The 23,825-nt window shown below is 54.0% G+C and overlaps 1 protein-coding gene across 2 annotated transcripts in view; it reads left to right on the top strand.

Annotated features, from left to right (window-relative positions):
• RGS3 (regulator of G protein signaling 3) overlaps positions 1–23,825 on the top strand; it is a gene marked incomplete at its 5' end in the record, with an annotated part of 69,028 nt that overhangs the window by 21,343 nt on the left and 23,860 nt on the right. For both annotated transcript variants that reach the window (XM_080630489.1, XM_080630490.1), the window contains 3 exons: positions 906–989; positions 7,712–7,823; positions 13,892–13,932. In XM_080630489.1, coding sequence (XP_080486615.1) covers positions 906–989; positions 7,712–7,823; positions 13,892–13,932 — 237 coding nt within the window. The remainder of the gene's footprint in view (positions 1–905; positions 990–7,711; positions 7,824–13,891; positions 13,933–23,825) is intronic.

Below are 23,825 nucleotides of genomic sequence, written 5' to 3'. Positions count from 1 at the left end.
TGCCTTGTGGAAGGTCACAACCAGCACTTCTGCCTGTTTAGTCCCCAGACTTGTGTCTTGGGTTGAGTGTGGGCTGTTTCTGCAACTGAGGAACTGGTTTTATGTTCTCACATACTGCAAGGTCCCTGTGCAGGTCCCCTCATGTGCCTGCTGGTCGTGCAGCTCAGGATGATTGTCCTGGGCTGGTTTGTCAGGGACTGTTCTGCAGCTGGAACAACTGAGCCTGTCCTGTTCTTCTCCACCATTAAACAGGGAAGGCACGAACCAGGGAGCTGAGCACTCAGCGTGGCAGCCTTCTTGAAGTCACTTTAACTCACTGAGAGAGTAATGGCTCGAACCTGCCAGAGGGGAGACTGAGATGAGCTCTTAGGCAGAAGCTCTTCCCTGTGAGGGTGCTGAGGCGCTGGCCCAGGGTGCCCAGAGAAGCCGTGGCTGCCCCATCCCTGGCAGTGTTGGACAGCACTTGGAGCAACCTGATCTAGTGTCGCTTCCAACCCAAACCTCTCTGTGACTCTAATCCATAAAATCATATAGCAAATATTCTTGTCTGAGGGGTGTGAGAACCCAACGTGCCACTGTTGTGGTTGTGTTTCCTACTAAGAAGCACCCATCCCCAAGCCCACGCTGCGCAGCAGTTAACGTGCAGAGGCAGGAGGCTGATGGTCTTTTTATAGCTGGGTCTGACGTAGGTGTTAAGTGTTCAGCCTTCTCTTTATCGTGTGGCTGGACTGCAGGCCTGCTGTCCTTCTGAGCACACTGTGGGGTGGCTTCTTCCTGTATGACTTACAGCTCAGAGTGCAGACAAAGTGGGTTTGGGGGTGGAAAGTTGCTCTGGCAAACCACGTTTCCAGTGGAAGGTTTGACTGATTCGGTCTCTTTTTTTTCCTGTTTCCTTTCAAATGTAGCCCCTAGATCTTTGTAACCCAGCCCGGACTCTGCTGCTGTCAGAGGAGCTGCTGCTTCATGAGAGCAGGACCAGGACCATACAGGTAAGACTCTGAGCTTTCTGAATATGCTCTCTGTAGTCTCATACAGCAGATTGCAAAGGGAAATGTTTTATTGTGTAGTGCTGACATCGATACGATATTTGGAAAGCTTGTAGTCAGTTTATCATGGGATAAACTCAATATCAAAGCTTTCCTCTGCTAGAAATCAACTTTATTTTCTTGTCTTCCTTCATGCTCACAAAGAAACTGCACATGACAAATGCCTGCTGGTCACAGTCTGATAGATGAGGCTGCTCAGACCCAGAAAGAGGGAGTTTAAGAGTATTTTGGACCAGGTTGGAGAAGTAGACAGAGAACAGGAGCTTCCAGAAATTCAGCTCCTGAAACAGGTCACATGCCTTGTCCAAATTCCCCTTTCTTTCCCTTCCTCCTGCTGCTTCTCTGCAATGTTATCAGAGGGCTGTTAAAAACCTGGGGAAGCCTTGGCTACACGCTGAGCCTGTGTAAGGGTCAGCTTTCAGCATCCCAACTGGCAGACTTTGGATGTGTTGATTACATTTGCTGCTGGCTTCACTCACATCCAACTGCAAAGTCTGCAAAGCCCCGGGATTTGGGGTAGAGGAAGCAGCAGCTGGGAGAGCCCACCCAGCACTGCCAGTGCTGAGGGAAAGTGCTGCTTCTTTGGGGCATTTTCAGAGACTCTCACCACTGCACAGCATGATTTTGGTTTGAACTGGGAGGAAGCAATGTGCCATAAGGAATTTTAACTTGGCTAATCTTGGTTTCGTAGAATCACTGAATCCCAGCCTGGTTTGCATTGGAAGAGACCTTAAAGCTCCTCCAGCTCCAACCTGTGCCACGGGCAGGGACCCCTTCCACTGGAGCAGCTTGCTCCAAGCCCCTGTGTCCAACCTGGCCTTGAACACTGCCAGGGATGGGGCAGCCACAGCTTCTCTGGGTTTTCTGGTAACACCTTCTGGGTGGCCAACAGCAGAATCCCAGAGACACTTCACATCACCAGCCTCTACAAAACCGTACAACATTGTGTTACTTCAAGTGTCTCTCTCTTTCTGGTTTTCAAAGTGTGATTAATCCCTTGCTTTGGCTTGAATCACTTTTTTCTTTCTGCACAAGTACATGAGAAATTGCCTGATCGACAGGAAACTTGGCACTGATCTGTAAAAAAACCTCTTTCCCTGTCTGTGCTGCTGTTCTTTGCTGCTCAGGGTCTTCTGCACACCCTCATGAATGAAACTTGGGTAAACCCATGGCTGAGTAGCAGCTGTGCTGTGATGGTTTGGAAATGTGGAGGCCAGCCTGAAGTCAGGATGCTTCTCCTGGCTTGTTTGGAGTTGCTTTCAGACCAGACTCAGAGATCTGTAGTAGCAGCCAAATGTAGACTAACTGTGAATAACTAATGCTGTTGGAGCCTGAGTGGAGCATGTGTGTGTATGGGGGTTCATATTTTGATGATGGAGAGCCTCAGGACAAGCATGTCCAGAGGAGATGTGCTGCTCTGTCTCCAAATGGCCACTCCAGAGACCCAGCTTGGGCAGGATCAGGAGGAGGACATCTCAGGGAAAGGGCTCTGTTTGCTTATGATACCCTGAAGAGGATTCCCCCATTGGAGCTGCTGCCAGGGAAGGGCAGGATGCTGCATGCTGCCCCGGAGTGTGAGACTGTTTGGGAATGGTGGTGCCCTGAGGCTGTGATGCCTGTGCAAGCCTGGCAGAGGGGCAAGGCAAGAGGTTGTGACTAAGCAGAGTGGAAAACCAGCAGCAGTGAATGGGAAGAAGCACGTGGCAGTGTCTGCTTTGGAAGGCAGGGATCTTTCCCTTGGTGTGAACCCAAGTGGGGTGCATGGCTCCCTGTTGCTGGGAGCTGACAGCTGAGGGTAGCAACACTGGACATCAGCCATGTCCCCATGGAAGGGCTGGCTCATGCCTGCAGTGTGTCACAGGGTCAGGGCAGGCTTTGCAGAGCTTTGAGGGGTCGCTGCAGGTCTTTCTGGAAAGCCAGAGACTTCCCTTCTCCAGTGGAGCAATGAGCTCTGCTTTGGTGCTGATGGGCTGCGAGAAGAGAACCTAAACTTCTGAAGCCAGCAAGACCGAAACTGGCCTGGACACGCAGTGGAGCTTCCCCTGGTGCAGAAGGGCTCTGACTTCTCCTTTTGCTGGACTTGAGCTCTCTCTCTCTCCAGCCTTCTCTGCTGCCTGAACAGAGGCTGTCCTGTTTCCAATCGGTCCTTTCTTCCTTGCTCCACGGGGTTTTCCACTTTCCCACTGCTCTTCCCACCCCGTCTGTCTCAAACTGGACCCATGCTCCTGTGATTTGCAGGGGCTTTTTCTGGATGTTGCTCTGTTTTAGCTCAAGAGGGGAGGGCCCTGGTGCAGGGACCGGAGATCCTGGTTAATTCTGCCCTTTTCAGCCTCAAAAAACCCAAACCCACCCAGAATCTTTCCCCATTGGCAGCTCTGCCATCAGGCCCCGCATCCTCATCACTGAGCAAACTCTCCCATCTCCTGAAGGAGTGAACCTATCTCTCTGGAGGCCTGCCAGGATCTGTCCTTTCCCTGACCTTACCTCTGGGGCAAATCCTTATTCAGGCGTTAATCACATCCTGTCTAGACTTTGTTGCAATTCCCCTTTTATGCTCTTCTGAAATCCCTCCAGCCTGTGGAGTGCCAGAGGAACCTGCGTGATGCTGCGGTTGCGCACGAGGCGTCAAACATGGGCTTTGTCCTTGTGGGTCCATCTCTAATGTACCTGGAGGCAACTTGCCAAAGCCCTGAGGCACCTTCCCAGCATGAATCATGCTCATCCCTTTCCCAGCTCTCTTTTTTGCAGATCAGGTCCTCCCTTGAGCTCTGAAAGCCCCCAGCTCTGCCAGCAGCCTGGAGGTCATGGACCAGAGTGTCCAGAGCACAGCAAGAGGCTTTGTTTGCTCTCTCATCCCAAGTGTTGCACTGCAAGTTCCTGGCACTGCTGGCCTGGGACAGGGCTCCCAGCTCCATGTTCCAGTGGGTGGCTGAGTTTGGCCAATGCAATGGGTTGACCAAAACCCTTCTCTCTGGCATAGACATTTCAAGATCTTGTTTTCAGCCTTTTTCAGACAGTTTTGGGTGAGAACACCAGAAACCTGCACTTACCTATTCCCTCCACCACATTGGTCCCTCTTACTCTGTCCCTTCTTCACTGCCTCTGAATATCCTTCTCTTCCTTGTTTTTCACCATTTCCCCATCTGCACAGCTACTGTTTATGCTGGTGTTTGAGCAGAAGAGATTGGGCTTAGGAACAGTTCCTAAGGTTGAATGTGAAGGTGCTGTGGCTGCAAGGCTTTGTTTCTGGGCACTTTTCAGAATGCTTTTGTTACCCTGCTTTGCTTTACAATGTGTGGTTATTGCGTCCTGTGGCCAGGCTCTGCCAGGCATTGAGCTCCTGTTCTCCTGGGGAAGCATCGTGAGGAATGGACTGGATGATCTCCAGAGGTCCCTTCCAACCCCAGTGATTCTGTGAAGCGCACTAAGCCGCTGCTTTCCCTCCTGGCTTCCGTGTTGTTTTTTCTTGTGGGAAGCACTTTAAACATGGCCCTTCCTTGTGCAGCAATGCCTTGCTGGTTATATTCTGTAGTTAGTCACATCTATCAGCAGCTGAGGCTTTGCTTCTTGCTGTGTGCTGTGTCCCACACATCAGTGTCAGCCTCTGTGAACATTTTTCCCCCCTGTAAAACCTATTCCCATCCCCCTATGGTCTGTGTGACATCTGCCATGTGGCTTCATCACTAATAACACAGATGAGCCTGTATCTGTCTTCAGAGTCCTGTCATCGCATCACTTGTTTTATTTCTGATTTTGGGGCAGGAAATTAACTCTGGGAAATCCACAAAGACACTGACAGGCCAAGAGGCAGCTCTTGTGGGTTCTGTGTCTTGCCTGGATGAGTTCAGGTGCTGTGGTTCTTTTTTGTTTGCTCTTTTTCTTTTACGGGCCCTGTGATTTTTCATGGTAGATACCAGGTCTGTTTGCAAAGGGCTGTTTGAGACACGTTGCAGCCTGTCAGCAGCGTGATGGCAACTCCAGGCAGAGCTCCAGGTTACTCCCTGCAGCCCTCCCCTCTGCTGGCTGCTGCCTTAGGGTCATCCATGCTTCGAGTTTCCAGTGCTCAGCTATGCTGATCCTGCTCCCACTGCTGTGAACAGGGTCTGCTGGAGCCCAGGCCGGTGCTGGGGTGCTCTTGGCAGGCTCTGGCTTTGGGGGTAGAAGGGACACCCTCTTTTTCCTCCCCCAGCAATGTGGAAGAGCAGCACGACCTCTGTAAACTGGTCAGTGTGGAGCTGATCTAAAATCCAGTGTCTTCCTGGAAGCAGCATCTAATAGAGATGCTCTTATGTGACCCAAACTGGCTGTGCTTTTATCTTCTCTACATCCTGAATTCAATCAGGTCCTCTCCAATCCAGATCACTCTGGTTCTATCTTCTCATAAAAACACAATGTTACCTATAAATACTTTTTGTGTATTTCTGTTTCCATGCTGCCCTGTGTAAACCTGCTCGGTTTTGAAGTGATATTTTTATTCCTGCTGATCCTTCTAATCTTTCTTCTACCCTTTAAACTTCCATGTGTCTTCATTTTCTTTCCTCCATTTCCAGCATGACCGCTTTCTGATTCTGCTTTCATCTCACAGAATCCCAGCCTGGTTTGTGTTGGAAGGGACCTTAAAGCTCCTCCAGCTCCAACCCCTGCCACGGGCAGGGACCCCTTCCACTGGAGCAGCTTGCTCCAAGCCCCTGTGTCCAACCTGGCCTTGAACACTGCCAGGGATGGGGCAGGATGCTGACCCCTTCACTTCAAGTTGCTATGCTCAGAATCCCTGGACATCTCTTCTTTGAGGCTGAGGGACCTGGGATGGCACCAGACATGTCCCAGAAGTTATCTTTGACATGAGACGGGCATGGGAGAAAGTTTATAGTGCAGTTTGTACTTTGTTATTCCTGGTATTAATAATAAGGTAGTAGTAGAGGTAGTGAAGAGGGTGAATGTGGGCATGAGGCCAACAGCGTCTTGAGAGCAGAGGAAGGGATTTTCCCAGTAATACAGAGAAAAGCAGACCCTATCTGGTCTCATTGTCAGTTAAAGCTGTGCCAGTAGCTTTGTGCTTATTAAGAATCCCACAGAAATGAACTGGCACAGCAAGGAGAAATCCTGTGGCAAGGGCTTGGTTTTGGTTTCACAGCCACATGCTGCTGCCCTGGCATGAGCTCACCGCCCTGTGATGAACTGGTACCCAGCTTGTCCTCCCCCTGACGTGTGTCCATCAGCCACCGGGCATGGAGACAGACTGTACTGGGACAGTGACTCAGAGCAGAGTCACCTTTTGAAGGTGACTTGGTGGTGGCAGTGGTGCTATAGCTCCCAGTGAGCCCCTGGATCATAGAATCCCAGCCTGGTTTGTATTGGAAGGGACCTTAAAGTTCATCCAGTTCCAACCCCTGCCACGGGCAGGGACACCTTCCACTAGAGCAGCTTGCTCCAAGCCCTGTCCAGCCTGGCCCTGGGATGCTGGATTGTTTTCTGCTTTTGCAAAAGGGTTGCTTAAAAGGCCACAAAACCTTCGTTGCTTTGTTCAGTCTTGCAAAGCAGCTCTCCTTTTGCTGGGGGAGGTTTTTGGGAGCATCCCAAGGAGCAGTTAGAATCAGCCGTGTGCTCACATGCTGCATCCTGGGCCGAGAGCAGCGTGTGGCTTGGCAGCATGCAGAAGCTCTGGTATCCAGAATGCCCCCTGGTGCATTGCAGCTGCTTCCTGGCATCTTCTGCATTTCGCTGCATGTCCCCGACTGCAGCTGGAGAGTGAGACAGGCTCCAACCTTGGCTACTGGCACAGTGATTGCACTGAGCTACTCGCCCCCAGTAGGCTCTTGGGTCAGGGATCTCCAGTATAGAAGCTCCATCCCTGCCCCATCCCTGGCAGTGTTCAAGGCCAGGTTGGACACAGGGGCTTGGAGCAAGCTGCTCCAGTGGAAGGGGTCCCTGCCCGTGGCAGGGGTTGGAGCTGGATGAGCTTTAAGGTCCCTTCCAGCCCAAACCACTTTATGGTTCTTAACTTAAAGATCACACTGATCTGTGCTGATTGAAGTAGGGACCTCAGGCAAAAGCTAGAAGCAGAACAAAATCTTCCTTCTGAAGCATTTACCACTGCTCAGGAGTAGCTCCCAGGCTCTAGGACACTGCTCAAGCACGGAGCTGGGGGTTCAGTGTTTGCTTTCCACCCGTCAGTGTGGTTTAAAGGTGTCAAGTTTGTTTCCTGTAACTGCTCTTTTAAAAGCCAAACTGTTATTTTCCCAGAGAGAGCCCTGGGAACAGTGAGAAGTGTCCCGGGAGATCACGTTTGCTTTTAGGCTGCAACTTCTGCAACGTGCTGGGATTAGTCGGCAGCTTATTCCCTCCTCCTGCTCCTCTGATTTATTACTCATGAAAATGGGAAGTGACACGAGCGAGCAGAGGGTGTGTTTGTGTGGAGTTAAACTGTCGGGCAGGTCTGTCCCTCTTGTCATGGGACTCCGCAAGGTTCAGTGGGTGGCTGCTGAGTGGGGGGGACTCTGGTCTGGGAGCACCCCGAGGGGTGTAGCAGGGACCAGCCCTTAGGGAAGGGTGCCTGGGCTGCCTGCCATGGCTGGTGCGTCTCCCCAGGGCAGAGAACCTGCCCAGGACCTTCCCTTGTCCCAGTGCCAATGAATGTCTCATAGCTTCTGCTTTTGTGCTTCCAGGTGACTCTCTTTGTCTACTCTGACCTGCTGCTCTTCACCAAGGAGGACGAGCCTGGGCGCTGCAACGTGCTGAGGAACCCTCTCTACCTGCAGAGTGTCAAGCTCCAGGAGGGTGAGTGTCTGCAGGCAGCAGTTTGGTGCATTTCCATGCCACTAGCTATAACTGTTTCTAGCCAGCAGCAGGATAGCACCCTGTTACTCCACTCTAACCGGTGCTGCCCCATCATCCTGCAGTGGGGTGCAGGGTCAGCATCACCCTCCCTGTGCCTGCATTAACCCAGTCCCCAGGAGCTCCATCTCCTGGGACACCTCGGGGGCAGGTGGGTACCACCCCTTGCTTTCCAGGGCTTTGTGGTGCATCTCTTGGGGGTTTGGGGCTGGCATTCCCCGGGCTCTGGCTGTGCTGGGCTGTTCCCTCGCTGGCGTTACCCTGCCTGCAGCCGGGGCTTGCCGAGGCGGAGAAGGGGAAGTCTGAGGTTACCCTCAAGGGAGTTCAGAGGTTGTCTCTTGGGGAGCCTGGCTGAGCCCTGCTGACCTTTGCTACTTCTTCCTTCAACCACCCACAGTTTCCCCCTGCACCGGCATCCTCCCCCATGCAGGAGGAAAGAGCAAACCTTGAGCAAACCCTGGCCTCGGCGGCAGGCTGTGAACCATGCCCTTCTGTTGGCTAGGCTTTCCCATCAAGCTGAGGGCTCAGAGAGGGCTTCTAGGGCAGGGGCTGATCCGAAATCAGTTATCTCGAGTTGAAATGAGGCTGTACAAAAGATGGCCTTCAGCTACTCAGGGTCAAAAGGAGAACAAATGAATTGCTTTACCACATTCTATCTGCTACTGTGGAACCACTTGGCCCCAAGCCCAATCCCGCCTTGTTCCTTCTTTGGTGCAGTCACCTTTGGGTACAGGTTTGTTTTGTGTGCAGTCCCCTGACTGTGTCAGCGTGGGGCTGATGTCTTTATGCAGTCCCATGGCCCTGACCGAAAGGAGTTCACCTAGATCCGGGCTGCTCCTCCAAAGGGATCATTTTCTGGTTGGATTTTGCCCCTTGCCATGACTCTGTGGATGGGCCGCGTTTTCCATGTGCCCCGTGTTGTTGTGAGCCTCAGTGCTGGTGATCCGCAGTGCTGAGCAGGGCACCGCAGGCTGCCTCTCAGTTGTTATTTCCCATTTCCATAATTTCTGCTCCCGGATTCACTCACGGACCTCTTTGTTGGGGGCAGAAACACAGCGAGAGTGATGGGGCACCACGGCACGAGCCGTTTAGAAAAGCCCCTGAGGCTTCCCTGGGGTTTGTGGGGTTTGTTCTTGGTGCTGCTTATTTCTAAGAAACAGCCAAAGGAAACTGTTCCTGGATGGAGTGCTCAGCTGTTGGTCAGTGTCTGCTCCCGGAGCACGTGTGTGCTGCCGGCTGCTCTCCGAGCCTCTGGAATAACTCCGCTCTTCTTCACCTCCTTGAAGGAATCAGCTTCCCCGGTGATTCTGGTCCTGGCTCTGTGCACCCAGATCTGTTCACAGCTCAGCACAGGAATGTGCCTCCTAACCTCAGGCAGAGCACTTGGATTTCGTGAGTGCTTTTCTGCCACTTACTTCCTTGTTGCCGTAATAACTGGGCTGGATCACATCTGGAAGAGCTTTAACAAGCCTCTGAAGGGGGTGCTTGTCTCTGCAGCACTGAACCACCCCCGTGCACCAGGAATCCGGCACAGTCGGTTCCGAGGCAGCTCACCCTCCTGCTTTGGGCAGGGCCGCTTCAAAGGCAGGTGGAGCGAGCGAAAAGGTGTCCATCCCTTTTGGCAGGGCTTTTCTGTTGGTCTCCTGAAGGACTGAACGGCGCATGAATAGGAACAGGCGTATTGCTGAGTACAACAATCGGGACATCTCCGGTGCACTGCAGACCATTGTGGTGTTTCCTGTTGCTGCCGCTCGCTGCACTGTGCGAAAGCAAATCAGTGTGATCTGCTGTACAATGTGCTGTCTTCCTGCTTTAGAAGCCGAGCAGGGCTGATGAGCACCCCACCAGCCAACGTTTCCAGTGTGACAGGGCTGGCTTCCCCAGCAGAGACTGTGGGAATTTCCACGTGAAGGTCACCGCATTGCTGGGATCCTGCCCCCACCCCGGGGGGGTGCACTCGGCTTTGGGACAGGGAAGAGCGCTCCTGTTCTGCAGCTGGAATGAGGAACCTCAGGACTGAGCTGGGATCCTGCAAACAAGGACTTCTCGTGCTGCTTTGCTGTCCTTGACATCCCACCCCGCTGTATCTTGCAGCAAACAGCTCCAAGATGAAGGCCAGGAGTGTGATTTGTGAGTCTTCTGTCCTGCCACAGCTTCTCCCTGCTGCCCAGTGATGCTGGAAAGAAACAAACCTGGAGAGGGGCTTGGGACAAGGGCCTGTAGGGCCAGGACAAGGGGAATGGCTTTAACCTGCCCGAGGGGAGACTGAGATGAGCTCTTAGGCAGAAGCTCTTCCCTGTGAGGGTGCTGAGGCGCTGGCCCAGGGTGCCCAGAGAAGCTGTGGCTGCCCCATCCCTGGCAGTGTTCAAGGCCAGGTTGGACACTGGGGCTTGGAGCAAGCTGCTCCAGTGGAAGGTGTCCCTGCCCGTGGCAGGGGTTGGAGCTGGGTGAGCTTTAAGGTCCCTTCCAGCTCAAACCATTCCATGATTCCTTGATAGCATCCAGGGCTTGCATCCTGCCACACCTCCCCAGGGGCATGTGCCACAGAGGGTGACAAGCTTGTCCCCTCTTGGTAGCCAGGTTTGGGTGTGCAGAAGAACCTTCCTCTCTCCTGATGTACCCAGGGCCCTGCAGCACCCTCCCTGAGACCCATCTTTGTGGAGCAGACATGGGGTGGTCAGGAGGGGTCCTGCCTTTGCCATGGACATTGCCATGGTCCCCTGGGCCACACGAGGAGCTGTGAAAAGGAGCCAGGACCATCTTCCCTCTTTTCCCATCTTTTTGGCCCGGTTCCTGGCACACAGCACCCAGACCCTGCAGCCAGTGGGTGTTTTCCTTGGGCTTGCACAGGAGGTGTGGGGCGGTGCTGAAGGCTGCTGCTGTGCTGGGTGAGTCCTGCCCCACAGCCAGCGTGGGCCGGGGCTGAGCTGCAGAGCGGGACGTGTCCCCACGAAACTCACAGCTCCTCTTGTCTCTGCCGAGCACTCGCAGCAGCCCAGCCCTGGGGCAGGCACGGCTTCAGTGAACACAAGCCAGCCCCTGCCACTACCCAGCAGGAAGGAGCTGAAATAGCCTCAAGTGAGTTTGGTTTCTTCTCCTGCTTATTTCCTTCAGCTTCCCCCGGAATCTGCCTGAGCCTGAGCGCTGTCCGGCTGTCAGAAAGGTGGGGATGTGGCGCTCCATAGGGAATGCAGCCCCACGTGAGCCTGAGCTGCCACGTCCCCGGCACAAGGTTGTGCCTCTCCCCTTGTCTTTGGTGGCCTCTGTGGTCTGGGGTGCAGGAGATGAGCGGAGCGCAGGGCACAGCAGCCTCCAGTGCCCCAGCCTCACCCTCCAGACACTGGGAGAACCTTCATGGGAGAGAGCCCGGTTTGTGCTGAAATCTGCGCTCGGATCTGCCCTTCCCAGCTCTGCCCTCGCTGGGGACGGGCGCTGGCTCGAGCCCAGCTGCTGCGCTGGGGCCAGTCTCTCACCTCCCATTTATTGTCTCTCTAAAGGCAATTCCTGGTAGAAAATGGGATTCGAGCAGCTCCTTAGCCTAGGCTGGCTCCCTGCTTTGTGTCCTATAGGCACTGGGCTGCTTGGCCACGCATAGCAGTGAGTGCTGGCAGGACAGGGGATAGAAGCTGCTGGCTATGGAGGTTGCTAATGCCAAGATTGAAAGCTCAATGGAGAGGAATTTGAAAAGGAGCTGAATTCTGATGGTTTCGGGCTTTGTTGGGGTCACTTGTTACTGCAGGAGGAATAGAGAGGCCCAAGGGAAGCAGGGTCATTCCCAGGGCTGTTACACTCCAGCACCATCTGAGGGTGCTTGTCTCCAGAAGGTGACTTGTTCCTCACATCAGCCTGGTTAAAGCTCCTGAGGGGCAGTGGCTCATGTTGGAAAGGGCCATGTTGTTCTGCAGTCTGCCTCGCAGGGCAGCCTGGCGAGCTTTGGTCGTGCTGCAGGGAGGAGCAGGGACCCCGGTGGAGAAGAGGGGTGGGTTTTGTACTGGTGACCACTGGGGAAGCAGAAGCTGCAGAAGGGGATGGTGGACTCGTGGTGTGCCAGCAGCAGGCTCAGGTCCTGCCTCCAAACCCTCCCTCGAGGGGAGAAGCAGTGGCTGAGGAGCTCCCATCAGAGGCTTTGGCTTTGCAAGGAAAATGCTCCCTGATGGTGCAGCTGGGATTTAGGGAAGTGGGTGCTGGGAGAGCTTGGACACTGCTGTTGGAGAGCAGGGAAGGGTTTTCCTGTGGTGCAGGGGGGGAGGCACGGCAGCATCATTCTCCTTCTGGAAGTGAAGCTTTGAGGGGCGGTGCTGGGCCCTGCGCTGGCAGCCGTGGCGCCAGGCTGCTTCCCTGACCCTCACACTGCCCAGGGTGGAGCAGGGTGAAGCTCATTCAAACCCACAGGGGCTCCTCATCCAAGTGGTCCACAGCAGCTCTCTGGGTGGCTCTGGCTCCAGTGCTGCTGTGGCAGTGTCCTGCTGTCCCCATGGTGGTGTCCAGCCCGTATCCTGCAATGTGCATTGAAAGTGGAGCTGGCAGAGGCAGGTCTATGTTCCCAGGGGGAAGAGACACCCAGCAAATGGCTCCAGGCCATTGCACTTCTTCATGGGTTTCACATTGTCCGTGGGGTGACTCAAGACGCATCAGTGAGTCCCTCAATGGGTCACAAGCTCTTCTCTTGACACTTGAGCTGCTGCTTGCAGCAGGATTGCTTTCCTTTGGGGAACAGGATGTTTCCAGCCCTGCACAGAGCCTGGTCCCATCATCAGTGCAGCCCAGGCTGTTGAAATGAAGCAGAGCTTGTGCTGACACTGCTCTGAATGGGATGTGCAGCGTGCCCAGGCTGCGGCTCTGACCTCATGGCATCATTAAAAGGGTGATGAAAGCTGCAGCCCAGCTACCAAGAGGAAAGCTGGTGCAGGGCACGGTGGTGAGAAGGAGAGAGCAGGCTGCAGGGGATGGCATGTCCTGCTTCAGAGCTGGGGTGGCCCTGTCCTGTGGCAGCTTCATGTCCTCCTGTGCGGCTGATGTATGCCAGGAGCTGGCTTCTCTTGGCGCTGGGGACACTCACATCTCATCAACAGGGATCAAAAACCAGGGCAAATCTTCAGGAATGCCTTCTTGTTGGGTACAGAGAAGGCCAGGCCTGCAGAAACCAGCCTGGTGGAGCAGCTGGGGCATGATACATCCCCTGGGATAGCTGGCAGCAAGATGAGGAGCTGTGCTGGGCTTCCGCATGGTCCAGTGAGATGTGGATTGCAGTGCTGGTCACTGCATTGCCTCCAACATCATGTCCTTTCCCAAAGCCCTGGAAGTGCAAGTCTCTTGGTCTCTTGGCCAGGTCTCCTGAGCTCCACACTGGTGGGAGCTTGGGGAGTTTGCCCTCAGCCTGATGGAGCAGGATGGGCTCTGCCCCACATCAATCACTTCCCATTGCCCTGGAATTTGGCTCCCTTTCCTTGGAGAGGTGCTGACCCCAGCCACTGGCACTGGTGGAGGCTGGGCCGGACAGTGCTGGCCAGAGCTGCCACCAGCCTTACCAAGGGCCTGGGGCTGGAAGCCGGGAATGAGCAGGGATGTAGGAACAGGAGCTGCTCTGGTCAGTGTTCCTGGGAGCAAAGCATCCACAGAGGGATGAGACCCGATGGTGCCCAGGATGGCTCCATGTGCACTGGGGGCCTCTGCAGCGCCGAGGAGGAATCAGGCTGCATGTGCCATGGCAGGAGGGCAGAAGAGCCTGGACGTGGCCTCTGAATGAAACAAACCTTTATCCCAATGGACAATCCCAAAGGAGAATCCATGTTAGCACAGTGAGTCCATGCAAGCGCCATGCAACGCAGCCTGCCCGGCGCATGGCCCTGCAGATGCAGCGTACATCACTCCACATCACAGCCTGGTACTGTGGGGTGACAACAATAAATATTCATTAAAGGCTGTCTCCTCGCCAGCTCCTCTGCCCGTGGCTCTGCGTGTACAAATGCGCTTGTAGCTGAATTCTGATCCTGGTTTTTCCTTCTTTATAGGTTCAGAAGATCGGAAGTTCTGCATCCTTTACCTTGCAGAGGTGAGTGCTGCTATTCTCCAATTGAACTTCGTAGTGGGAGCTGAACACAGACCAACAACTCTGACCCTTTCTGCTGGCGCAGGAGCACCGGGCAGGCTGGTTTTTACCTCCTTCTTGATATGCCAGAGGTCTGGAAATGGCTGCAGCCACAATGTCTTAGTGAGAAGCTGCTAAAAGGAATCTGTGCTGGGGGAGGCTGGGCAGCACTGAGGCAGGTTTGCTTGTCCCCTGCCCCTGTGCACAGCATCTCACTTTGTCTTACCCTGGGATTCTTTTGCCTGGGGGCAGATTTCCTTGCCAACTTTTTTGTCTTTATCTTTTAGGCATCTTGCTTTTCTTGTCTTCAAGCACTGGGTGTGAAGCCCTCAAATAAAATAAGGAAGCTCAGTCTAAAGGGCATATAATGATAGCTCTAAAGTCATGTGTGGCTGGTACATGGCTAAATGCTCTAAACACGTTTGGAATCACTCAGACATTGGCACAGTTACGTTTGTGCTGTGAAGCAGCCAAGGAGGCTGCAGAATTGGCTCATAGTGACTGGACCCATCTGATCGTTGGATGCTGGGGCTTTTTGTCCTTTTCCAGTGACTTTACTGTGTTCCTGCTTTCAAGGCTTTGTATTTCCAGAGATGGAAACGCGGGTCTGGGGAAGATCCCCAGGGCACAGAGGAGGAAGGGCAGACTCTGCTCAGCAGCACTGTGAAAGAACAAGTTATTGTGAAAGCTGGGTGAAAATGTCCAGACTGACAGTTGCTCACCTTGAGTGGCTGGGACCTGGGCCAGGGCATGACTTGCTGGGTAACTGTCTCTTATGTTTTCCTCCTGTTCCTCCCTTGTCTCCTCTGTTTCTTCCTGGGGCGGTCGGGCAGGAGCTGCCTCCTCAGGGGTTTGCTCAGTGCGTGTCCCTATGGAACACCAGGCATGTTGATGTCTCCATACCCTAATCCTGTGCTGTGACTCAGAAGGGCTGTGATGGGTGTTCCTCAGCGATATCCCAACAGTGGGATATGAGGCACCCAACGTTTCTCATGCATTTGGAAAGATGCATTCAGAGCCTGACATGTAATTCAGTGCTTTGGGCCCCTTAAGTAAAGTGACTGAAAGAGAGAGGGATGTTTCATGAGATCCTGAGAGGTGAAAACTTGTCTTTGTTAAGGCTTAATGAAGTGCATAAGCTTTTGAGGGGCTTAAATGGCTCTAATTGCTCTGGTCATTGAGATCAGAGAATGGCTTTAAGATGAAAACAGGGAGACTGAGCTGAGCTCTTAGGCAGAAGCTCTTCCCTGTGAGGGTGCTGAGGCGCTGGCCCAGGGTGCCCAGAGAAGCTGTGGCTGCCCCATCCCTGGCAGTGTTCAAGGCCAGGTTGGACACAGGGGCTTGGAGCAAGCTGCTCCAGTGGAAGGGGTCCCTGCCCGTGGCAGGGGTTGGAGCTGGATGAGTTTTAATGCAAACCAGGCTGGGATCCTGTGATTCTCTGTCAGTGACATCTGTTGCAGTCAGAGTGTTGTAGTTGTATGTAAAATGTGAAACATTTGCTTTCCTACACGCATGCTCTTCCAGAGGACAGTAGATGTGAACCGGTCACTGCTGTGGGATTATCCAGTTCCTCCTGCAGGTATTTTGGAGCAGGTTGCAAGTGGAGCAGGAGTTTCCTGACCTGCAGTGACCAGCAGGTTTGCTGCGTGCCCATACCCCGGAGCGGCTGCTCACACCCTGCGCTAGCCCAGGGCTTTCAGGTGACACTGGGGCATCTTCTGGCTCAAAGACAGCACCTTGCTGTGCAGGACATCCCCTGTGCTACCCCTTCCCTCCCAGACCCCACGGGCTGCTCTGAGGCTGCTGGTCTGCACTGAGATCAGGCTGGTGTGAGGAGGTGATTCTCCAGTGTTGTGGTTTGGCTGGGTCTTTGCTGCAAGGGGGGGAAGAAGGTGGCTTCTGTGTGTGTAGAAAGCACAGATAGAAAGACCAGTCTTCATGCTTCGGGGGCCAGTGGAGCAGTTCTAGCTGTGGGTCTCATCAGACTCTCCAGCAATGGGTAATTGTGGCTCAAAGGGGAAGCTGAGGTGCAGGAGGGACGTGCCTGCGAGTCAGCAGTGACCCAGGGCAGGACGGTGCCCTCCTGACTCCCCCGTGGCTGCTCTTCTGGGAACAGTGACCTGCAGTGCTGCAGGGACGGGGCTGGTGAAGTATGAGAGCAGAAACCTCACCCTTGTGCTGTGTGTAGGTTGTGTGGCTCAATGAACTGTCCTCAAGCAAAGGGAGACTCTTAACTGACGGCATGGTGCTGTGGGAGCCAGCCTGCGAGCATCCGAGCATCGTTTTCCTGCAGGGAAGCTAAGAAGAGAATCACCTTCAGGTCATCTCTTTTCTTCTTTGTATTCACTTTTCAGAAGCAAAGCTTTAGTTACAGGGTTGTTGGTGTGGGGTGTTACCAGGAGGTTTTAAGTCTTGGTGGGAGGGAGAGCATGGCCCCCCTCAAAGGCATTCCTGCAGGCTGGCTGCACCCAGCGGGGTTGCAGGGGCTGGTGGGATCATCAGTTTGTGGTGTTCAGGTTATTTTTGCAGTGGGGTGGGTTCAAGGCATGGCCTGCTGTCAAATGAAAGCTGGGGTTTGGGTCCAGTGAAGTATCACTCACTTGCTGCAGTGGTTCATGAGGGTCTTTGGGGCCAGCTCTCCCCATTGTCTGATGGATGTGGTGTCTGTGGGGTACTGTGGGACCTCTTTTTGCTCTGATGCAAGGCTCAGCCTCCTTCCTGACAGTGGCACTGGGACAGTTTCCCTCTGTAGGGATGGCTTCCCATGGAGAGGGCCTGGCTCCGCTCTGGGGATGCGCTCAGGCTGTCTGGGTTCATGGTGCTGGGAGGAGGCTCAGCAGGACGCCCTGGCAGGGTGCTGGTGCTGGCACACTCCTGGCACCCTCAGCATCCCAGTGATGTGGTGCAGCAGGGCCCTGTGGCTGGGTGCTGCTGGCAGACGTGGCTGTCCCACTGCCACTGCTTGTGGCAACTGGAAAGCTTTGTGTAAGAATGCAGGAGGGGATGATGCTTGTGTGGACACAGCTTTTCTGGTCCCATGCACCCTGAGAGTTTCTCCCCCTCCTCATCTGCTCTTTACAGAGGCTCTTTGCAGCCACTGCTCCATCCCTGGACTTGCCAGCACCTCCTTACCCTGCCAGGAGCCTTTCCCTGTCTCAGCTCTGCCGGCCGGCCCTCTCCAGGGTGGATGTGATGGGTCTGGGGGGGTTTGGTGCTCGTCACTGAGCTCTTCTGTCACTGTGATCTGGGCAGACACATCCATTGTGCTGCCGTGACAGGGCCTGGACATTGCTGGACGCTCTCATGCTGCTGTTTCTAACCCACAAATCATCTGCAATGAGCTGTAATGTGTTTAGTGCTGCTGAGAGTCGAGAGGGAGCCCATGGGGCTGGGCTGATTTCATGTTTGCTGCAGGAAGAGCTCTTTGCTGAGGCCTCGAGCTGTTCTCTCCGGCTCCTTCTCATCTGGAAGGTTTGTGATAAAGTTCTAACCCATAAGGTTGTGGTTTTGCATTCAGATCTGGTGTGACCCAAAAGAAAAGTAAGTTTCAATGTCTGTGAGATGCTTCGTTGATTTTAAACGTGAAAATTCCAGCTTTCAGGAGAAACTGGAGTGCCATAAAACAGCCTCTGCTGCTCATCCTGCCTAATCACGTGTCAATAAATCACTCCACGGAGCTTAGGTCCTGTGCATCCTGTTATCTACAGTGATCTTTACAGCCTGGTGCGGGTTACAGCAGAGGGGGATTTGTTTTACAGCTCCCCAGGGTGTGAGTTGCAGTGCTCAGAGGTCCCGAGTACGAGTGGCCCGATCCTGGTGGGACACGTGTGGCCTCCTGGAAGGGCTAAATAGAGGCTGGTGTTGGAAAGAATGCAGAAAGAGAGGAAGGTTCTCCCCTGAGCTGTCTGCTCTTGGGGCTTTTGCTCCTCCTGTGGTCATGGGGTAGCTGCAGTAGTCCCAGCACAGAAGCAAGCCAGGGTTTGGGAGGGGAAGTGGTACCGGTTGATCTGGGGAATGCTGTGTACACGGGGAAGCTTGTCTGATTTTTCTACTTGCCAACTGGCACGTGAAGAAGTGCTCCCAGTGCATGTGAACCTGGTCCAGCGTGCGTTTCATTTTAGTGTTTTAAATCTAAATGAAACAGTTCAAAGTCAGTTGAACAGATTCTGCCCGTGGAAGCTCTGGGCTGGTTCAGTGTGGACCCGTGTGTCTGCATCCCATAGAATTTGGAGTGTGTGAGTTGGGTTCCGTTTCCCCCCTGCCCAAATTCCATTCCCTGTGGGACATGGACACCTCCTGTCATGACATGTGTAAAACCTGTCAGAGAAAGCATTGCCTGTGGTGGGAATCAGCAGCCCCACAGGGAGCCAGTGCAGAGATGTGAATGTGGTCCAGGGCTGCCTTCACACCCTTCCCTGCTCCGGAAATATCCCACTGATAGGAAACTGCAGATCAGTGTTTTATTGCATTGTTGGAAGGCTTTGATTCAAACCCAACATATTCAGACTGAATTGACTTAAAGTCAAACAGCTCAGTAAGTTTTTCATCTGAAAAGCACGAGCAAATGGATCTTTTCCTCTGGAAGTTTTCATCTGCAGACACGTTCCTCTTGGGAAGCTGCTCCGACACAAAATCTTTCCAATAGCAACTTCTTGGCCTGCTGGGATGAGCACACCCACAGAGCCGAGCCCAGTGATGCTGTGAATCTGTGGTTGATCTTGTTTTGCCTTGGAGATGCACATCCTAACTCTGCATGGGGAATCACAGCCTGGTTTGTGTCGGAAGGAACCTTAAACTCTGGTCTGTAACCCCAGCATCATCTTCCGTGAGGATTGCTCTGCCAGGGAGGGCTTGGGAAGCCTGGCTCTTGCTTAACTGCAGGCAGTCAGCATTGGCATGGTAGGAAACAGCAAATCATGCTTGCTAAAGTGTGCATCTGACTTGAACTGTGGGGAAGCAGTGGATAATGAGAACGGTTGAGTGATAGAGCATTGGGGGTTGGTTAAGTTGGATGTAAGCTGATGGTGTGTTTCCATGTGATCACAGGGAGAGCAGGACTGTACACACAGGTCCATGAGGGTCAGAAGGGACTGAGAAAGGCTTGTGGGGGAAGGATGATCAGCAGCCATGAGCTCCTGCATTGGGAGGATGGCATTAGTAATGATAAGTTTGGGATTCAGTCAACTTTGCAATCTGTTCTCTAACCCCAAAGCGATGGCCCAAAGACCTGCATTTTGTATTGAATTTGCTTTTGACCAAAATGTGATGGTTTTGGCAAGGGCCAAAGCAAAGGAAGTTGTTCCCTTTTCCCTGTTTCCCAGCATTAAGGGGGATCTGGTGCCCTGGGGTGGGCTCTGCTCTTGTGGTTTCCACCCCATCCCAGTTAGTCGTCTTCTTGGTGAGGCCTGAGCAGTCTGTGAGGTGTCTTGATCCTTCCTTTTTAAGTGCTTCCTCTATGCTTTTAGTGCTTAAATGCAAGAAAATACCCACAAAAAGCAATGACAGAAAGGTCAGGTTAGAGCCATGAGCTCAGGAAACCTCGAGGCTGTGAATGAGACGTGGAGCTGTGCCCAGCGCTGACCCCAGAGCAGCACTGGCCAGAGGGGTTTAACCTCAGCCCCTTGACAGGGCAGAGCAGTGATTTAGCACTCCCTCAGCCTCACTGGAACAGAAAACCCTGAATTCGGTGCTGTGACAGTCACCCGGATGCCAGGGTGTGATTATAGGCGGGATTTACATTCCTGATGAGAGGAAGTCGAGTATTGGCTGGCATTGGGTGCCGTGCACAGGATGAAAGAAGGTACAAGAGATGTGTGCTTGTCTGTGGAGTGAACTGTGAGCTCTGTTGAAATGGCATCTCAATTTCCTTTAAGTCATAGTAGGAAAAGTGATGACGCTTGTCAGATTTGGGGGCTGTTACTTGTCAGATGGGCTTGTACTGCAGTGAGGTGCCATCCTCTGCCTGGGGTGGAGCGGGCACTGCAGGCAGGGCTGGAAGTGCTGGGAGAGCAGGAAACGTTTGTGTCCCAGCTGGAGAAAGGGCTAACCAGGGGCACTCTGCTTCCCTGGTGTGGGGATCTGTACACACTTCAACCCCAAGCTGATACGGTGCAGTGTCACTATTGGAGAGATGTTTAAAAGCCCCAGGCACCTGTGAGTGATTTTAGGGTGGAACTGCTGCTCCCTGGGGCTGGCTGCATGGGCTGGAGCGCTTTGGTGCTGAAATGGGGGAAGAGGGACGGATGTCTCTGGGGCTGTGTTTGCAGCGGGGAAGCTTGGTGTTCTTGGCACTGGGGCCGCTCAGCCCTGAGCCCTCTTGCCTGAGAGTTTGCAGAATGGGAGGGCCGTGGACCTGCTCTCTGTTTGCCTGTGATGTTTGCACTGGGAGCTCCATGCCTGCATAGTCTCAAGGCTGGAGTTTCCTGTGAAGGCTGTTATCTGATGATCCACTTAAGGACAACGTGCTGGTCTGTGAAGTCCATGCCCTGTGTCCTTGCTGCCTGCTCCAAAGTGGGTGGACAAGGTTCTTCAGGCTGGCTTTTCCTCCTGGAGGCTGAGCATCCTCCAAGCTGTGCCATGATGCTGTGTTCCCAAGGCATCACTCCATTCACTCTCTCCTTAGCAGCAGCATCTGAGTGCAACAGGGTCTGACCAGCCTGGGGTGAGCTAGAGACACTGGTTGGCTCTGCACCATGAAGTAACAGGTCCACTTTGCCATCTTAGTGCCTCTCAGAGCACCCATGTGCATCTGTAGGACAATCAAAACCCATTTCCTAGGAGCTAGCCCTTGGTGTCACAAGGAAGCATGGGCACATCTGTCCTTTGCCTTCATCTATAGAGCCTCCCTGTCTTGAAAACAAGACACACAGCAATGAGCCACACATCTCTGGAGAGGCTGCTGTGCCCTGCAAGCAGCATCTCCATGCACATCATCTGCTGAAGCACTCAGGAGACCCTGTCACCTTTCGGTCATCCCGGCTTTCAGTAGGGCCCCTGTTTTTATTGCCAGTGTTTGTTCTCTGGGCACCACCAGCGTGCCCAGCAGTCCAAAACCCACAGGAAGAGACGTGGCCCCCTTCACCCCCCTGCACAGCTCAGCACAGAAGCAAATTGAGCTTTCTCGTCAGGCCTGGCTCTGGGTTATGAAATACCAGGCATCTGCTGCCCGTGTTTTGTGCACAGGATATTCCCAGGGCTGCAGTTCTGCCGGTGGGAGGTTTGCTCTGAGATTTAAAGCTATTGTAGTCTGGAGCCCGTTTCCGAGGTACTTCCCCTCTGGGATCTCTGTGGGGTTTGGCTGAGGACCAATGCTCTGAATGCTCGAGGCCAGGAGCTGGGCAGAGAGGAGCTGGGCTGGGAGCCCTGACCCTGACCCATAAACCCTGCAGAGGAGAGGAGCCTGCGGAAAGGAGAAGTGCATCCTCCTGGTCTGTGGGGCTGGAACACCCACCCAAGGACCTGAGCACCCCTGGGAGCGTGTCTGCTGGCACAGTGAGGGAGGTGGTGATGGGATGAGAACAGCCCCTGGCCAGGCTGGTCACTGAGAGGTGTCAGGCTGAGTCTGCCTCGTTGCTGTTGTTTCATCTTAGTGTTGTAGTGTCGTGTACAGCCACACTTGTGTACCTGATGCTCTTGTGCTGGGTCCTGCCAAAGGGGCACGTCTGCAGCGTGGGGTCTTGGTGGGTAGGGTCTGGAGGTCCCTCCTGTGATGTGCTGCTGTACTCTGGCTGCTCCTCAGCTGCTCTATGGGCTACAGAGCCAGCAGTCCCTCTTTGGTTGGTGGCTGCTGGGGCAGCCAGGAGCTCTGCTTGGCCAGACCCCTTGCCTCTCCTTTCCCTGGGTGCAGCGGGGCTGGGTCTCAGCCTGCGGGAGCACCCACAGGGGTGAGCTTTTCCCATGGAGCAGAAGGAACCTTTTCCTGGCTGTAACAGGGCCCATCTGGGGCTTGTGTTGGCTCGTGTGGGTCCTCTGTGATACACACCCGTGTTTTCCTCCTGCTCTCCCCACTGGCGCGGGGTCTTGGCACAGGATCTGGTGCTGCCGTGGGCTCCCTGAGCTCCCGTGTGTTTGGGCACACAGCACCTGCAATAACATGTTTGTCCCAAAGGCCGGGTGAAGGCAGGCAGAAAGCAACTGGCAGCCACTTCACTTGCTGGCTTTATCTGGTCGCAAACACCCCCTTCACGCCATCTGCATCCTCCTTTCCCAGCACGGGGAGATTAAACCCTGTTTTCTCTGTGTAAATATTGGCAGGCACAGCAGCAGCCTCCCTGAATGAAAACAATAGCGAGGAGGCCAGTTCCCAGAGCCCTGTCAGCCCAATTCCCTGCTCCAGCCTCCCCTGTGCACAGGAGCACTGAGCTGGGCAGGGGCTGGGCTCCAGGGACACATGCCACCTGTAGAGCTTTGTCCCATGTCTCCATCAGTCCGTCACGTCTCTGTCATCTCTGGCTGCACCCCAAAGGTCTGCAGGATCCTGTGCTTTAGAGATAGCTGTGGGTGCTCAGCTCATGTGGGTTGGGCTGCCTCTTTCACCAGCACAGGTGAATATTACTGGGGGAAGCAGGTTGATGGAAGAGGGAGAAACAGAGCTCTTCCCTTGGGAATCAGAATCATATAGAATGGTTTGGGTTGGAAGGGACCTTAGAGCTCACCCAGCTCCAACCCCTGCCACAGGCAGGGACCCCTTCCACTGGAGCAGCTTTCTCCAAGCCCCTGTGTCCAACCTGGCCTTGAACACTGCCAGGGATGGGGCAGCCACAGCTTCTCTGGGCACCCTGTGCCAGCGCCTCAGCACCCTCACAGGGAAGAGCTTCTGCCTAAGAGCTCATCTCAGTCTCCCCTCGGGCAGGTTAAAGCCATTCCCCTTGGCCTGTCCCTACAGGCCCTTGTCCCAAGCCCCTCTCCAGCTTTCCTGCAGCCCCTTTAGGCACTGGAGCTGCTCTCAGGTCTCCCCTTCAGGAGCCTTCTCTTCTCCAGGCTGCCCCAGCCCAGCTCTCTCAGCCTGGCTCCAGAGCAGAGCTGCTCCAGCCCTCGCAGCATCTTCGTGAACCAGAGGAAAATCTCCTCTCCTGGCTTTAATATTCCCAGGCAGCTGAGGCTGGGAAGCCTCCCAGCTCACTGTGGCTGAGCAGGAGGGAGAGGGGCACTTTGCTCTCAGCAGCCAGTGCGAGCTGAGCATCACTTTATGCTAAATTCAATCGAAGAGATGGGGACTGTAATTGAATCAGTGAGGGGCTGCAGAGCAGGGGTAGGTGAGTGTGCATCCATCATGAGGAGAGGGATGTGAAGTGTCCTTGGAATTGCTTTAAGTTTCATGCTGGGTGAATTGCAGAAGCTCAGTAGGGATGGAGTGTGCAGTGGTTACAGCATCAGTGTGGGCACTGGACTCCTTGTAGCTGAACTGATGTCTTTTAGGCTCTGCTGAGTCCTTGCTGTCATTCATTTCTGGTCCCAAGTACAGGGTGGGGGAATGCCAGCCTGGATTTCCAGCCCATCAGATTGGTACCCATCCTCTCCTCTAAAGACGGGAATGATTGGGTACCTCTCTAGGATGAGGGGATATCACAGTGGTGATCTGCTGGTTTAGGACTGAGAGAGACTGAGGCATCAGTGAAGAGAAAGAGCACTGTGAGGCTCTGGGGGATGCTCAGAGCACCACTGCCACTCGAGATCTGCAGGGCAAGGGGGAGCCCCACCACCTTGTGTCCCTGAATCACAACCCCCTGTTCCATTTGATAGTGCTTAGCAAGCCTGAGCATGCATTTTCTGTTTAAGCCTGTTCCTGCTGTAGGAATAGATGTGGTGGTGTCAGACATCAGAAAGGTTAAATCTTCTCTTTCCTGGAAGTCTCCTTG

Source organism: Psittacula echo (assembly GCF_963264785.1).
Source record: "Psittacula echo genome assembly, chromosome: 16".
In the NCBI taxonomy this organism is placed as follows: Eukaryota; Metazoa; Chordata; class Aves; order Psittaciformes; family Psittacidae; genus Psittacula; species Psittacula echo.
This window is presented reverse-complemented; position numbering and strand designations above follow the sequence as displayed.